We start from the raw sequence: 15,342 nt of genomic DNA on the forward strand, positions 1-15,342 counted from the left end.
ATGGAATTTAAAAAAAAAACCTCTATCAACGCTTCCAAAGTTGCGAGCATAATAAAATAATAAAAATATTAAAAACTAGTTTTTGTCTGCGTCATCGTTCGTAATACGTATATAATATTACTAAATGATGCCCGTGACTTCGTCTGAATGAATTTAGATTTTTTAAATCTTGGTGGAACTTTTTGATTTTCCGGGATAAAAGGTATCTTTGTGCTTCCCCTGGATGCAAGCTATCTCTGTACCAAATTTTATCAAAATCGATTGATAATCTAGCTGTCTAGAACTTATCAATGAAATAATTTTTGAAATTGGATGAGTAGTTTCAGAGCTTATCGCCTACACCCAAACTTTATTTCTTTTTGCTATTATTGCATAGATAGATATAAAGATTTGATTTTTTGGGGGTGTTTGTACAATTCTATGGCAACATTATTTACAGCTGTCACTGTCACTGTCAGGCGTCAGCTGTCATGTTCACAGCCCCATTTCGCGAAGCATGACCTTTCTCGAATATTGCCAATTGCGATTTGCAAATTAAATTGCTGCGACGAGCGAAATTCTAAGAGAATACTTCGGCGTTAAGATTTTCTTTACGAAGCCAACAATATTTAAGTTCAATAAAAATTGGTAAAGGTGTGTGCTGTGTGCTCATTCTGGACAAAGTTCGTAACATCGGGTCAATTTTGGGTTGATTGAAAACGTAAGATTTTTTAGAACCTCGTGTGTGAATTTGGGTTGGGAGTGTTGGGACTATGGCTAAATGGGGAGAAGGAGACCCTCGTTGGATAGTAGAAGAGCGTCCGGACGCTACAAATGTAAATAACTGGCACTGGACGGAGAAGAACGCTGGTCCGTGGTCGCAAGAGCGTTTGAAGGAGTTACTGAACAATTTAAAAATTGCCCAAAACGGGATAGACTGTAAGATCACTGAAGTTGAGAAGATAGAGGGAGAGGCTACAGCTAACAATAGGAAAGGGAAGTTAATATTTTTCTATGAATGGGACATTAAGTTGAAGTGGGAAGGCCTGCTGGCTGGTGGCAAGGATAAGGTTAAGGGGGAAGTGCATATCCCGAACTTGTCAGAGGAGAATGACGTCAGTGAAGTTGATGTAAGTATATCCATTTTAACTGTGTAGATTTAGATTTGTAACTCCAGGGAAACTCTTCTTCTAGCTATGTTGGTACCAAATTTCATCAAGGTTAGTTCACTTACTGAGCCGAAAAAAGGTAATACACATACCTTTGCATACATATCTTATATAAGTATAGATAAAGAATGTATTGTTCTCAAAGATGCAAGCTTGGCCTCTGTGCCAAATTTCATCAAGATTGGTTGGGTGGATGAGCCCAGAAAAGGTAACAAACAGATAGACACTAGACAGACATCTTTGTCTAAATTTATAAAAGGAAAAGGTGACTGACAGTCCTGTCCTAGTGAAGTGAAGTGAAAACCTTTCTTCAGTAAAGTAGCGAATTATGAGCAAGTGGAAGAAAAGTATGTATACAAAAGTCTGTGACCATTCCATTTCTAAAACACTGAAAATATTGTTGAAATTTGGCTATGACTTATGAGTTTAACATTCTTGTCCAGGCACCTTGGCAAGAGTTCTCAACAAGTCTGCTAGTTTCTTTATATTCTAAATTATACTGTTAATTTTATGTCTTTGGATATATGCCAAAAATAATTTAGACATTGAATAAGGCAGAATTTAGTTTTAATAACTAAATTTTATAAGTTGTGTTTGTCTAATCTTATTATGTGCATGGAAAGTTGTGGGTTTAATATTAAGTGGTGATATTTGTTTTTCTGTATGTTTCTGTGTTTTGTACTGTGGACTGTATTTGCATTATAGTCTCAAATAAAACAATTTTTCTTATTTATTACCAGCTTATGCTCGCGACTTCGTCCGCGTGGACTACACAAATTTCAAACCCCTATTTCACCCCTTTAGGGGTTGAATTTTCAAAAATCCTTTCTTAACGGATGCCTATGTCATAACAGCTATCCGCATGTCAAATTTCAGCTCGATCCGTCCAGTAGTTTGAGCTGTGCGTTGATAGATCAGTCAGTCAGTCAGTGAGTCACCTTTTCCTTCTATATATTTAGATTATTTGGTCTTATATTTTAAAAAGGTGATAGTCTAGACTTTAGGGTTCAGTTATTGACCTATTCAGAGGGTTTGGGGTTCGATCCTGGGCATGCATTTTTAACTTTTGGGAGTTATTTGCATTTCTTAAAATGCAAATAACTCCCAACTCAGTAAACTGAAATTTTACTTTAAATGAAAGGAAACCTGTATGCTTAAAAATTCTCCATAATGTTCTGGAAGGTGTGTGAAATCTGCATGAATTTTGTTTTATAAATTGAGCTGTAGGTTTATTCATATTTATGTCAGATTTCTTTAAAAAATGTTGATTAAAGACAGTAATAATTTTTTTTCCAGATGACTGTGACAATCAAAGGCAGTGGTGATGAAGCACAGAGAGTGAAAGCGTTCATGCATAATGTAGGCAAGGGGGAGATCCGTAAACAACTGTCAGAGTACCTCAGGAGCTTGAAAGAGGAATTCTCTAAAGGTAAACAACTATATTTCTATGTTACTTTATTGATTGGTGTTGGTTGTGTATAGTAGTAGATTCAATATCCAGACTATGATTTTTTTAACAAAATCATAAATTATTATAGTTTACACAGGAGAATTCTCTATTTCTTTACTCTAATAGCCCTATGGGACAGAAATCTGATACAACAGGAGAGAGATAAAGCAAGGAAGTCATGCCTTTACGTGGTGTCAGCGACACAGGGATGAAATATTGCTTACTTCTAGTAACTAACTAGTATTGAGAATTTCTTAACAGAAAACACAATCTATAATATGAAAATGAATCACCAAATGTGTTGGTCATCGCAAATCTCGAGAACCGCTGAACCGATTTTGCTAATTCTTTTTTTATAATATTCCTTGAAGTACGAGGAAGGTTCTTACGGAGAGAAAAATTTAATTCAACCTCCCCCTCCATTTTCTAAACTCTACCCGAGCGAAGCCGGGGGGGTTCAGCTAGTACCTAAATAGTTTTGGTCAACTTGGGAATCAAACCCAGGAACTCATCCGCAGTTGAACATGCGAACCACTAAACCAACAATGCAGTTATTATGAGTAACTTAGCTGGCATAAATCTCTTTCTATAGGCAAAGTATTGTGTATAAGGAAAGACATTCCAAACCAGTGGTAGATCTATTTGACGATTCAAAAGTACTTGTAAAAGTTCCTTTGAATAAAACATATTTTGATTTTCATTTTGATCATAACTACTCATCACTTGCCAGCAGGTCTGATTGCAGCCAAACGCTATCTAATATAAAAAAAATAGTTCTTTAAAACCCATTTTTTTGCACTTCAGGTCTGATCCTGCCCAAGAAAGGGGAAGAAAATGCGAAACCAGATAACGTTTCAACTATAACCAGTGGTTTCAACAAGAAAGTTAACATGGAACCTGTGATATCTGCCCAGAAGTCACCAGTAGGCTGTAAGCTGGATACCAAGAACATAGTATTGACGGAGACGTTCCAATGTAGGGCGCAGGAGTTTTACGATGCGATGACTCGAATAGAAATGGTTACCGCTTTCACTCAAGGTATCTAATCTTTAATCTTTTATTTTGGCTAAAGAAAGGCTATTTTAACTAAAAATTGTGGCTAATAACAGGTTTAAGTCTGGTGCTATTATTTTCCACAGGGAGTATTATGAAAAGGATAGCAATACATTCTCTCATTCAGATCTTCATTTTAGAGAGATTGAGATTATGTGCAACATAATTAGCCATATTTATTTTAGGGTCTGTTTGAGCGAAATATTGTCCATACTAATGATATAAATGCGAAAATGTGTCTTTCTGTCTGCTAGCTTTACACTGCCCAACAGTTTAACTGATTTTGTACAGAGCTAGCTTACATCCCGGGGATGGACATAGGCTAATTAGCATTAACACATTAACATAGGAAAATTAAAGAGTTCCCACAGGATTTTTAAAAACCTAAATCCACGCGAATGAATTCATCTAGGTATAACATATTATGTGTAAATTCATCTGCATGGATTCAGCTTATTTTAAAATCCTGTAGAAACTCTGATTTTCCAGGATATAGGACAGTTAGTTGACTATTATTAGATTACTAGCTGATGCCCGCGACTTCGTCGGCGTGGAATTAGGTTTTTATAAATCCCGCGGGAACTCTATGATTTCCCGGGATAAAAGTAGCCTATGTCTTAATCCAGGGTATAATCTATCTCCATTCCAAATTTCATCCAAATCCGTTCAGCCGTTTTTGCGTGATTGAGTAACAAACATCTGAACATCCACACTTTCACATTTATAATATTAGTAAGATAGGATTAATATTAATCATCTTTTTTATAGGTCACGTAAAAATGGAAGCAGAGAAAGGTGGAAAGTTTTGTCTTTTTGGCGGGAATGTGACGGGCGAGTTTCGTGAGCTGGTGCCGGGGAAGAAGATCGTGCAGTACTGGAGATACAAGCAGTGGCCCGACCAGCACTTCTCCGAAGTCACCTTTACTATTGACGAGAAGGTAGCCTTATCAAAGTCTGCTTAGCTTTTTAGGTTTTTTTTAAATTTATTCAGATTATGTTAAAACGAGACAGATTTATGCCAGCGATATAACGCTGTCTCGTTTTAACAGTGTCTTAAGTCTGAGCAAAGTCAAAGTGCGCTCTATAGATCTCACCCTAAGAGAACAAGGTTTTGACACTAAAATTTAACCCATAAGGGTTGAAATTAGTGATAATAATAGCCGCCATCAACGGCCTAACGCCACCACGGGGGCAACGAATACGCTAAATTCGGATCCAAAGTCGGTCACCCATTAAGTTACCGACCGAGGTCAACGTTGCTTAACCAGCGTGATCGTTTGATCGCTGTCAAAACACTACTAGGCCATTTATTCCTTAACTTACCCATTATGTTTAGAATTCATAATTCATACTATTTTTTTTTTTTAAATAATTCCTCAGGATGACCACACGCTAGTAACACTGAAGCAGGACCTGGTTCCATCGGCGGAGGTGGATCAGACCAGGGAGAACTGGAAACGTTACTACTTCGACAGCATCAAGCGGGCTTTCGGCTTCGGCGCCTTCCTGTGATCCACGCATGCCTTAGACTAATTTGCTCAATAGCTCAACGGGTAAAGGAGTGGACTGAAAACCGAAAGGTCGACGGTTCAAACCCCGCCCGTTGCACTATTGTCGTACCTACTCCTAGCACAAGCTTGACGCTTAGTTGGAGAGGAAAGGGGAATATTTGTCATTTAACGTGGCTAATATTCTTTATAAAAAAAAATATATAAGTAAGCAAATACAGTGCGCGGCAAACAATTTGAGCATTGACGCGAATGGCGGGTGCACGCGATTGGTTGATCAGTCGGCGCGGGTGCACGCGATTGGTTGATACGTCGACTTTCGCTTCCCGGGTTCGCCAGCTGCTTCAGGTCCAAGTTGTTTGCAGGGCACTATACCAATATTGATTACTATAGTCTGATTTTTAATTCCGTGAGATTCTGACGTTTCTTAATGTTACCAGAGATAAAACAGTTCCCACAAATAAGACAATGAATTTGAATAAAATATAATATAAGGCTATGAATTCTAAGGATTAAATTTATAAAAGCGTAAGTTTGATTTTAATTAACTTCAAGTGACACACTTTACGAAATATTAATTTTGTTTGAAACAATTAATATTGGAGAAATAAAATCAACTAGCCACTGCGTGCGTTTAGAAATTTTTGTCCTAGAAGAACTAGAAATAAAATATTTTTACTTTATTATAATTTGGGGTAAGAATTCAATTAAAAGTTCAGCTGGTAACTCTGTTTTTTCATACAAATAACCCACCCCATGTATAAAATTACAACTGTCAGGATTCCATCGAATTACTTAATTAAAAATCAGACTATAATACCACAAACAGGTGCACTTTCAATTCCCTCAATCTCAATCTTATAATCCAATAGGAGAAGCAATTTGACATTTATTATGCATACAAAATGAGATTCGCCATTTTAACTTTGTGTCAACTGTCATGTCAAAAGTATGATTCTAATCCTTATTTTAAAGGCGAACCGTACTTTTGTCATGACATTTGACAGAGAGTTAAAATGGCGAGTGAGTCCTGATTTTGTACGGACTATACCATGCTCTCCACGCACGGTCTAGCTGGAATACTGAAAATTACATAGTACAGGCATAATAGACATTAACCTCAAAATAAATAAAGTAGTTTTGATTTTTGGCATGTGTCTCTTCGAAGTATATCCTCAAAAGTCCCAACCCCTAGAAGGCAATGAAGGAATATTTGCAAACTATTAGTTTTATCAAAATGAACTGAATACCATTTGTAGATAATTTATTTAGAATAGTTTTTGCTATTTACGGTTTGTTCATAGAGTATTTATAGTTCTATGAGTTGTAATAGATTTTGTGAAAATTGCTACAACTATGTCTCCCACGTTTGAGGGAGAAAGAAGGGGAAGCCGACGTTCAAGAGGTGGGGACTTTTGAGGAGATACCTACTTCTCTAAGGGCATAAGGGGACACATCTGCCAAAAATCAAAACCACAGTTTAATTTTCAATTTCATTCAAATTGGCTTGGGCTATTATTACAGCATCTAAGTGGGCTTTATATTTCGGCGTCTTTTTGACCACGGAGCAACCAGCCTACCAATTGGGTATTTGACTCCAATTTTTTTATTACTTTTTTAAACTTTAAGATAAAAATAATGACGAAAACTGAAAAAACTAATTAAATCGATCAAATAACAAAAAAGTTATAAGCATTTAAATATTTCTGATTAGACAGAGATGCGATATAGAATTATGACGTCATTTTGACAAATGCCGTAGTAGCTTCGTGCGGTTATACAAATTTTCGTTTTGCGAGAAAGGGATAGAAGACCCTCCCACTCCAAAATTAAAATGCCTGTAACTTTGTAAATCTTTGTTGGATTTTAATATTTTTTTTCAGCGTACGTCATTATTTTTATCCTAGTTTATAATAAAGTAATAATATTAATCAAATTCAAAAGTAGTAAAATACCCAATTCGCTAACTCAGTGTAAAACTGAATGATAGCTACTGAGCTAATTTGACATTTATTTTTAATCCATTGAAGGTTTACTACGAAAAACTATTTTAATATCACTCAGTGAAGTAGCAATGTAGGACCATCGAATATCAATTAATGAGCTCGGTGCCTATCAGTTTTTTTTTTGTTCTGGCTTTACACAGATTAGCCATCTGTGTAAAGCCAGAACAGCCATCATCTCAAAACTGAATAGTTTTACACTGAGTTAGCAAATCACCTCGGTGGAGCGCGCTTTTTGATTGACGTTGTTTCGGAAAAATCTTAATTATATATTTTGAAAATTTATTTAAGTATATTGTAATTTATTTAATTATAATGATTGTTAATGGTAGTTATAAATTATGGCTTATCTATGTTATTAAATAACAGATATCATGGAATTACCTGTTAACCAAGCTGTAAACAGGATCTGCAGGTTAGTTGTTCCACACATTATGACGTCATGTCGGATATTATAAGTACCCAACAACAATGTATTTCTACTTAATGCTGTTTTATTTCATTTTATAACCTGTTTCTAGTACCTACCTATCCTGTAAAAAAAATTTGCAAATAAAATAAAAACTTTTTTTAACACAGTGTATCCATATACCTACCTACCTACTACTTAATATTATAAATGGCGAAAGTGTGTCTGTCTTTCTGCTAGCTTTTCACGGTCCAACATTTTAACAGATTTTGATGAAATTTGGTAGAGTTAGCTTACGTCCCGGGGAAGGACATAGACTAATTTTATCCCGGAAAATCAAACGGGACTTTTAAAATCCTAAATCCACGCGGACGAAATCGCAGGCATCGTCTAGTTATGAAATAAATGCTTTTCTTTTATATGGGTAGGACAACACAAACAATTTATATTTTAGCTACGTCTGGCACAGGCTTTACTTTGAAAGGTACCTACCTAACGATGGGAGAAAAATTTCGATGAATTCCCAATGGGCCACACTTGTGACACGTTTGAGTGTGACTCATTGGGCACCCATCTAAACGTTCCGAACTTTTTTTAGGGTTCCGTATCTCCAGAGCTCTCTGTGCCTTAGCCGTAGTTCTTTAGTAATTATTGAACCCATTTACGGGATGTTTGTTTATGTGTTGTTGATACTTTTCATCTGGTTAATCAATAACAGAAGCGGTCAACCAATTAACTAAATACGTAAGTAGTCCGCGACAGGTTGAGATGGCAATCGGGGCATGAGGCGGGGGACGCCCCGCTCACTAGCAAGTCATCTGCGCTCGCACGCATCGGATTACCACTTCCTCGATCTCACCAGCGCAGCGGGTGATTCGCTAATCAAGTTACCCGATGTTTACCTCGTTTACCTGTGCACTGCCTATTAACTTTTGCATAAGGTAAGTAGGTACTAATAGCGAGGGCGTTTAAAATTAATTAAAACTGCATGTTTTAGAAAATCATATATAAATCTATAATAACTAAAAATAACTTAAGCAGACATTTGTTATTTATTTCCACACAAATATATCAATGTCATGTTAGATATTAATATTTGAATGTTTTTAACTAGGTAGGAACTTCTGTTTCATTTTATAACCTTAACTACAAGAAGGCAGGTACCTAGTTACCTATCATAAAAAGTTTTTGAACAGGGTAAAATAATTTGCGACATTTTAAAAATTCAAGTCTCATGCTTACAATTTAAACGGACGTTAGAACAGTGCACCTCTTTACAGAGGCGTCTCTAGCCCTTGTGGCGCCCGTGTGCAACCAGTACCCTGGCGCCCTCTAGTCTAGTAGGAGTAGGGTCAAAATGGAATACTAACAGTTATATTTTCAAACGGAAATTCGGATGCAAATGGTGCAATTTTAAATGATGACGGCGTCGCGATAACACGAGCGCAGGGTCTTTGAGAGCGCCGGCATCGACGCATCTTTGGAGGTGTCGCATTTAGAGGGCGCTCGGCGCCCCCTTAGACCCGGCGCCCGTGTGCGCCGCACACCCTGCACCATAGGTAAAGACGCCTCTGCCTCTTTAAAAAACCACTTAATCTGTTTTTAAGCATGTATTACAAAATATACTTACCTACCAACATATTTCGCTGCAAATTGGGTCACAGTATTTCAAAGCTACATAGTAGGTACAGTTAGGGCGCTTGCAGCGAGCTATAAAATGATTAACACCTCGGCCCATTTGATCAATTCCAGTGATTGGCTGCCAGTATTTTTAATATTTTGTTATAATTTACATAGGTAAGGAATCCACAAGAGCGGAGATGTGTTTAGCCGACTAATTAGGTTACCTACTGATAAATGATGGGGAAAAAATATAACGTCTTATATAGGCGAATAGGCACCTTTTAATCAACGCGTCCCATCTTAGCCCACATCAGCACTTCCCATCAGGTGTGATCGTGGTCAAGCGTGCGCCTATAATGAATAAAAAAGAAGTCATTTAAATTGTTAAATGACTTCTTTTTTGTTCTTCTTTTGTTGTTCTTTTTTTGTTGTGTGTAGTCTGATCAGTCTGCTAAACACATCTTCGCCTATCTTCGTTCTAATGGATATCGAATCGCTTTTTTGTCCATACAATAGTAAAGTAAATGACAAAAACAGTGACTAAGCGTTTGGAGCGCTCTCATGTTGTTCCAGCATTTTTGGCCGTGAATTCAGTAATTCAATTGGTTTTATTAACATTTAAAAACATGACTTGAGACACTTTAGATGTGGTGAGGCAGGTTCTTCTGTCATTTAAGACAAAGCCCGTCTCTGAAAATGCCTGCTCACAGGGTACTGTTGTAACCACTATATTGCATTTGGTTTTGAAAATTTTATATAACACCGGGTATACATTTTTGTTTGTGCGCCACCATGTTAAGGGGCAAAGCTTCCTATGTATGACCGTCTCCTTCAAGAACATATCCAGCTCCTCTCGAGCCTTGGTTTCCGCCGTCTTAGGGGCATTCGACGACGTTGTTTTCGAATCAAATTCACCCCATATTGACAATACGTCGTCACTATCGATATTTTCTTCTGTATCGTCATCGGTATGTAAACTTTGCATTAGTGTTAAAACGTATCTTTTTGTTTGCTCTAATGACAAAGTCTCAGGGAATGCCACGTCTTTGTAACGAGGATCCAATAGAGTGCATATGGCGATGTTTATGTTGTATTGGATATCGCCAAGTTCTTGGGTCAAACCTTCTCTCAGTTTTTCCAACAATTCTGAGACAGGCGTATAAAGATCTCTCTTTGAGGACAGACTGTCACAAATTGAAATAAGATTCGAAGTGAGTACCATCGCGGTGCTTGCAGTGAGATGATTTTCTCCGCTCATAACGTTGCTCACTTCGTAAAAGGGTTTTAATGTTAAGCACATTTGCTTAATATATTCCCATTCTTTGCTTGAAATGATCGGCAAGGAATTATCCAGTGGTACAACTGTTGCTTGGATCGCTTCTTTCAGGGAATGAAATCGTTCAAGCATTAAATACGTTGAGTTCCATCTAGTCGAAATGGCTTCTATGACGGTTCTGGGTTGTTCGACGTTTTGATCGTTGAGCTGGTATTTCATCAATAAGTCTTTGCCAATGCTATTGTTTTTTAAATACGTTACTGTTTTCGTCACTTTCTCTATTATTTCTTTAGCTGTAGTGCATAACGCGTTTTGGACTACTAGGTTTAATTTGCGCTCGAAGCATCCAAAACGTTTCCAATTCAATATGTGGCTTGCGCTGCACATATTACTCGCATTATCCGTCACCAAAAAGACAATTTTGTCTGATATGCCCCATGCTTCTACTATTTCCTTGAGTTGCTGCGCAGTTCTCGGTCCCGTATCACTGCCATCGAGTAGATCGCATTGCAAAAACACAGATTTCATTTCTAAATCTTCAGAAAAAAAGTGTGCTGTGACTCCCATGTATTGGTCCATCGTTTTGGATGACCAGCACTCGACTGTAAGGCACACACTCTCTGCATTTTCTCTCACGAAATTCATGAAATATTGCTTTCGTTCTTCATAATTAGCTGGCAGCAACGAAGAGGAAATGGTATTTCTGCTGGGCAAATCGTAATCTGGATTTAGGGCATGCACGAATTCTTTGAATCCTACATCGTCTACGATTGTGAAGGGTTGTAAATCATAGGCTATGAGCTTGACGAGGCACTTGTCTATTTCTATCGTCTCCTTATCGCCTAGTCGAAGCTTTTTCGGTAAGGATGGCTTTTTCACGAGTTGTACTGTAAGGGGCGGCTCCTTAGATGATGATGTACTAGTGATGACGAAAAGCGGGTCTTGACGGCTTCTGTATTCAGGAATTACCATAGTGTCATCATTGTCATCACTACCAAGTTCCCCATTTCCATCACTGCCTTCCACTTTTTTCTGACTGTCGCATCTACTAGCGCTAGCAGATGATCTGAATGTTGAATACTCACTAGGGTGCTTATGTCTCAAGTGTGACATAAGATTAGTCATAGTACCTCTATAAGACAAGATTTTGTAACAAAGCTTACATTTCGCCTTTTTATCTTCTCCCTCACAATTATAGAAATACCGCGAATACCGCGAATACCGCCTCCAACCTTCATTGCATCTGTAATGAGGCTTGCCTCCAGGCATTTTGCAAAACACGCTACACACAAACCAAAGAGAATAACAACTATAACCACTAATTTTAATATATGTAAAAACAAACAGTAACGCAACCACTTTATTCGTTATTTATTTAATAAAAACTAACTAGTACGTAATAATATAAGCAATAAGCTAAAACCAACGCAAAACTTGCTGCGCTTAAAATATTACTTAATAATATCACTTCGTTTCGTTTGAGAATAATATCACACGTAGGTTGACTCAACAAAAAGCTATTTATATAATATTAATTGTGTTTTATTTTAAGGGGCATAGAATATACAATTGCAGGTTACTCGTACGTCGACGGGGCATCATGTGATCGAAACTCAACCGATAATGAACCTTAACAAAACGTGTACTTTGTACAAATGTGTTCCTTATTATCATAGGTTTAAAGTAGAAATTCAAAAAGATGTAACTGCGACATTTTCCCTTGAATGAAATGGCGCAGGCGCAGTGGGCAGCTGCTGAAGTGTGTGTGTAGGTACTAAGGATGTACGGATCTTCGACTTCGATTTCGAAAGTCGAAACTTCCGATTATTTTAAATACCTTTTACTTTAACTCTAACAATTTTGAATCGGAGTTATGACTACTAAGATCGAAATGAATATATTGAATGATCCGTTGAGAAATCGATTAGGCGGAAAGAAAGCTGTCAAGCTTTTGTTTTTAAGTACAATTTACTACTTTGAGAGCAGTTTTATTTGTTTTAAATAAAATTATTTAAAACTAGCTAACTCCCGAGACTTTGTCAGCGTGGATTACCTACACTAATTTCAAACTCCGATTCTCTCTTAGAGGTTGAATTTTCAAAAATCCTTTCTTAGCGTAGGTACGTCTACGTCACAATAGCTATCTGCATACCAAATTTCAGCCCGATTTGTTCAGTAGTTTGAGCTGTACGTTGATAGATCAGGCAGTTAGTTAGCTTTTCCTTTCATATAATTATTATTTAGACTCTTAGCTGATGCCCGCGACTTCGTCCGCGTGGAATTAGATATTTAAAAGTCCCGTGGGAACTTCGATTTTCCGGGATAAAAAGTAGCCTGTGTCCTTCCCCGGTATGCGAGCTGTCGCTGTACCAAATTTCATCAAAATCGGTTGAACGAATGGGCCGTGAAAGGCTAGCAGACAAACAGACAGACAGACGGGCAGACAGACACACTTTCGCATTAAATTTATAATATTAGAATAGATAATATTTTCCTGTTGTTGCTTATTAGCATGTAGGTATTCGTGCAGAATACCTAGGTAATTTAAATTTTCAGTGCGATGAAAGCTGTTTAGGTGTGCCTACTGATCAATTTATTCTATTGTTTTTCAATTATTTTATTAGGTTTAGCCTTAAAAAAGCTAACTAACACTAACTAACTAAAACTAACACTCCAGATCTTATCATCGAATTTATCGGAGCTGAAATCGGAAGATTTCGACTACGATTCTAATTAGTCTGATTCCAACTCCGGTTCCGAAAGACGTCACCTCCGTTTATCCGTAACATTAGTAGGCAGGTACAACCAATATGGCGGCTCGGAAACTCGGGCGACGCGCGACGGGCGGCTGAATCTACTCTGTGGCTGAACCACGCTCACAGTTCCTGGAGTAAATGTATTCTGTGCACAGTTCACACTCAACTCAACAAGCGCCATCGCACGGTCCGCGGAGGTAAATGCGGCACATAAATCTGTCTCATTTATCTATCTAAATATTTCATGCCTTTGAATTTTGTAAAATTAACCGCATTTTATACATTGAGCAATTTTTTATACTATATTTTGTATTAATGCTTTTTGTAATTTATTGTGCAAAACTGTTACTTTTTGAATATTTGCAATAAAAATTATGTTAGGAATTCTTTGTGGGTTTTATTTTAGAAATAGGTACCTACCTACCTGCTATAGGTCCTGCAAATTGCTAATGCGCGTGACCGCCATTTTAGTGCCGTCAGCACTAAACTGAAGTTTCGAGCTGATAGCAGGTATATTTTTACTTAAATATGCCGTATACGTCAAATGACATCAAAATGACGTTATTTCAATGTTAATGAGACATGGTTCCAGCGCTATAGCAATTTGCGGGAAAAACCTAAGCACAGTCGAAGTTAAATAATTATACGTTAATAGGTTGAGATGTGTCAACAATCATCATGGGATGTGTTTGATGAAAAAGCAGTAGAGCATGCAAAACAAAGATGGTGGATCTGTGTTAAGAAATAATGTTACTTAACATCTAGATAGCGTTGAGTTAAATTTGCTATGGAGGAACCAACATTAAATTTTAGCGTTTAAACTATCGTGAGTGATTTCCATTATACATGTCTCACACCCGGCTTCTGAGTCTCTGTGAAAAAAGACCCCGGAAGGGTTCGAAACTATAGTCGGGCTAACGTTGACTAAACATGTGAGTAAAGCCGGGTGTGAGACATGTATAATCAAATTTCAGAGTGCTATTCACATCTTTTTCTTACCAATGTGATAAGAAAAGGACAGACAATAATGTTAATTTAAAACTGTCAATCCTCGTGACTTTAGGCGCCAGTCTTGTGTATTGAGTCTTTAAATTAAAACTTCATTTCCCGTCCCTTTTAGCAACATACTTACATACTATAAAAAAAAGATAGGTACCTACCTACTCTTTTTTAAATGCCTATCGACTTAGTTTCTTGTATTTAGTACATTTTTAGGGTTCCGTACCTCAAAAGGAAAAACGGAACCCTTACAGAGTCACCTTGTCTGTCTGTCTGTCTGTCTGTCCGTCTGTCTGTCAAGAAACCTACAGGGTACTTCCCGTTTACCTAGAATCATGAAATTTGGCAGGTAGGTAGATCTTATAGCTGACATTTGGGGAAAAATCTGAAAACCGTGAATTTGTGGTTACATCACACAAAAAAAATTTAATTGTGGTCATGAACTAATAATTAGTATTTTCAATTTTCTAAGTAAGATAACTATATCAAGTGAGGTATCATATGAAAGGTCTTCACCTATGCATTCTAAAACAGATTTTTATTTATTTTTATGTATCATAGTTTTTGAATTATCCTGCAAAATGTCGAAAAAATACGACTGTAGTACGGAACCCTCATTGCGCGAGCCTGACTCGCACTTAGCAGGTTTTTTTAGTATAGTTTTTAGTATATTTTTCCATGTAAATCTAAATATATAAAAGGAAAAGGTGACTTACTGACTGACTGACTGGTCTATCAACACACGGCTTCAAACTACTGGACGGATCGGGCTGAAATTTGGCAAGCATAGAGCTATTATTACGTAGGCATCTGCTAAGAAAGGATTTTTGAAAGTTCCACCTTTAAGGGGGTGAAATAGGGATCGCGGACGATGTCGCGAGCATAAGCTAGTTTTAACCAAATGTGTAAGTAACTGTTACTATTGTAAAATTGCGCGCTATTGATGGCAGATTGTAATTGGAATTTTATAATTTTAAGACCATCTATGTACATACAATTTTGGCAATTAATAAATAATCTAATCTAATCTAATCTTGTAAGGGTCATTTTATTGTGTCGAATCGAGTTTTCAATTTTCAATGGAAAGTTGAAACTATTTTGTGAGATGTCATTACAT

At 37.1% G+C, this 15,342-nt stretch overlaps 1 protein-coding gene across 1 annotated transcript; it reads left to right on the forward strand.

The window, feature by feature from the left end:
* The first annotated feature begins 490 nt into the window (after nucleotides 1–490).
* Nucleotides 491–7,309, forward strand: LOC117986544 (activator of 90 kDa heat shock protein ATPase homolog 1). Its single transcript, XM_034973385.2, has 5 exons — nucleotides 491–1,109; nucleotides 2,445–2,577; nucleotides 3,403–3,636; nucleotides 4,420–4,589; nucleotides 5,032–7,309. The coding sequence occupies exons 1-5, from the start codon at nucleotides 753–755 to the stop codon at nucleotides 5,161–5,163; spliced, it is 1,026 nt and encodes a 341-aa protein (XP_034829276.1). The 5' UTR covers nucleotides 491–752; the 3' UTR covers nucleotides 5,164–7,309.
* Nucleotides 7,310–15,342: the final 8,033 nt, after the last annotated feature.

This window comes from Maniola hyperantus, chromosome 11, assembly GCF_902806685.2.
Source record: "Maniola hyperantus chromosome 11, iAphHyp1.2, whole genome shotgun sequence".
In the NCBI taxonomy this organism is placed as follows: domain Eukaryota; kingdom Metazoa; phylum Arthropoda; class Insecta; order Lepidoptera; family Nymphalidae; genus Maniola; species Maniola hyperantus.

Excerpts from the sequence above, each read along its gene's own strand:
- LOC117986544 (XM_034973385.2), top strand. The coding sequence starts at position 753 with ATGGCTAAATGGGGAGAAGGAGACCCTCGTTGGATAGTAGAAGAGCGT. Across the intron at positions 2,578-3,402 it reads GAAAGAGGAATTCTCTAAAG|GTCTGATCCTGCCCAAGAAA; the intron begins GTAAACAACTAT and ends TTTGCACTTCAG. Across the intron at positions 4,590-5,031 it reads CCTTTACTATTGACGAGAAG|GATGACCACACGCTAGTAAC; the intron begins GTAGCCTTATCA and ends ATAATTCCTCAG.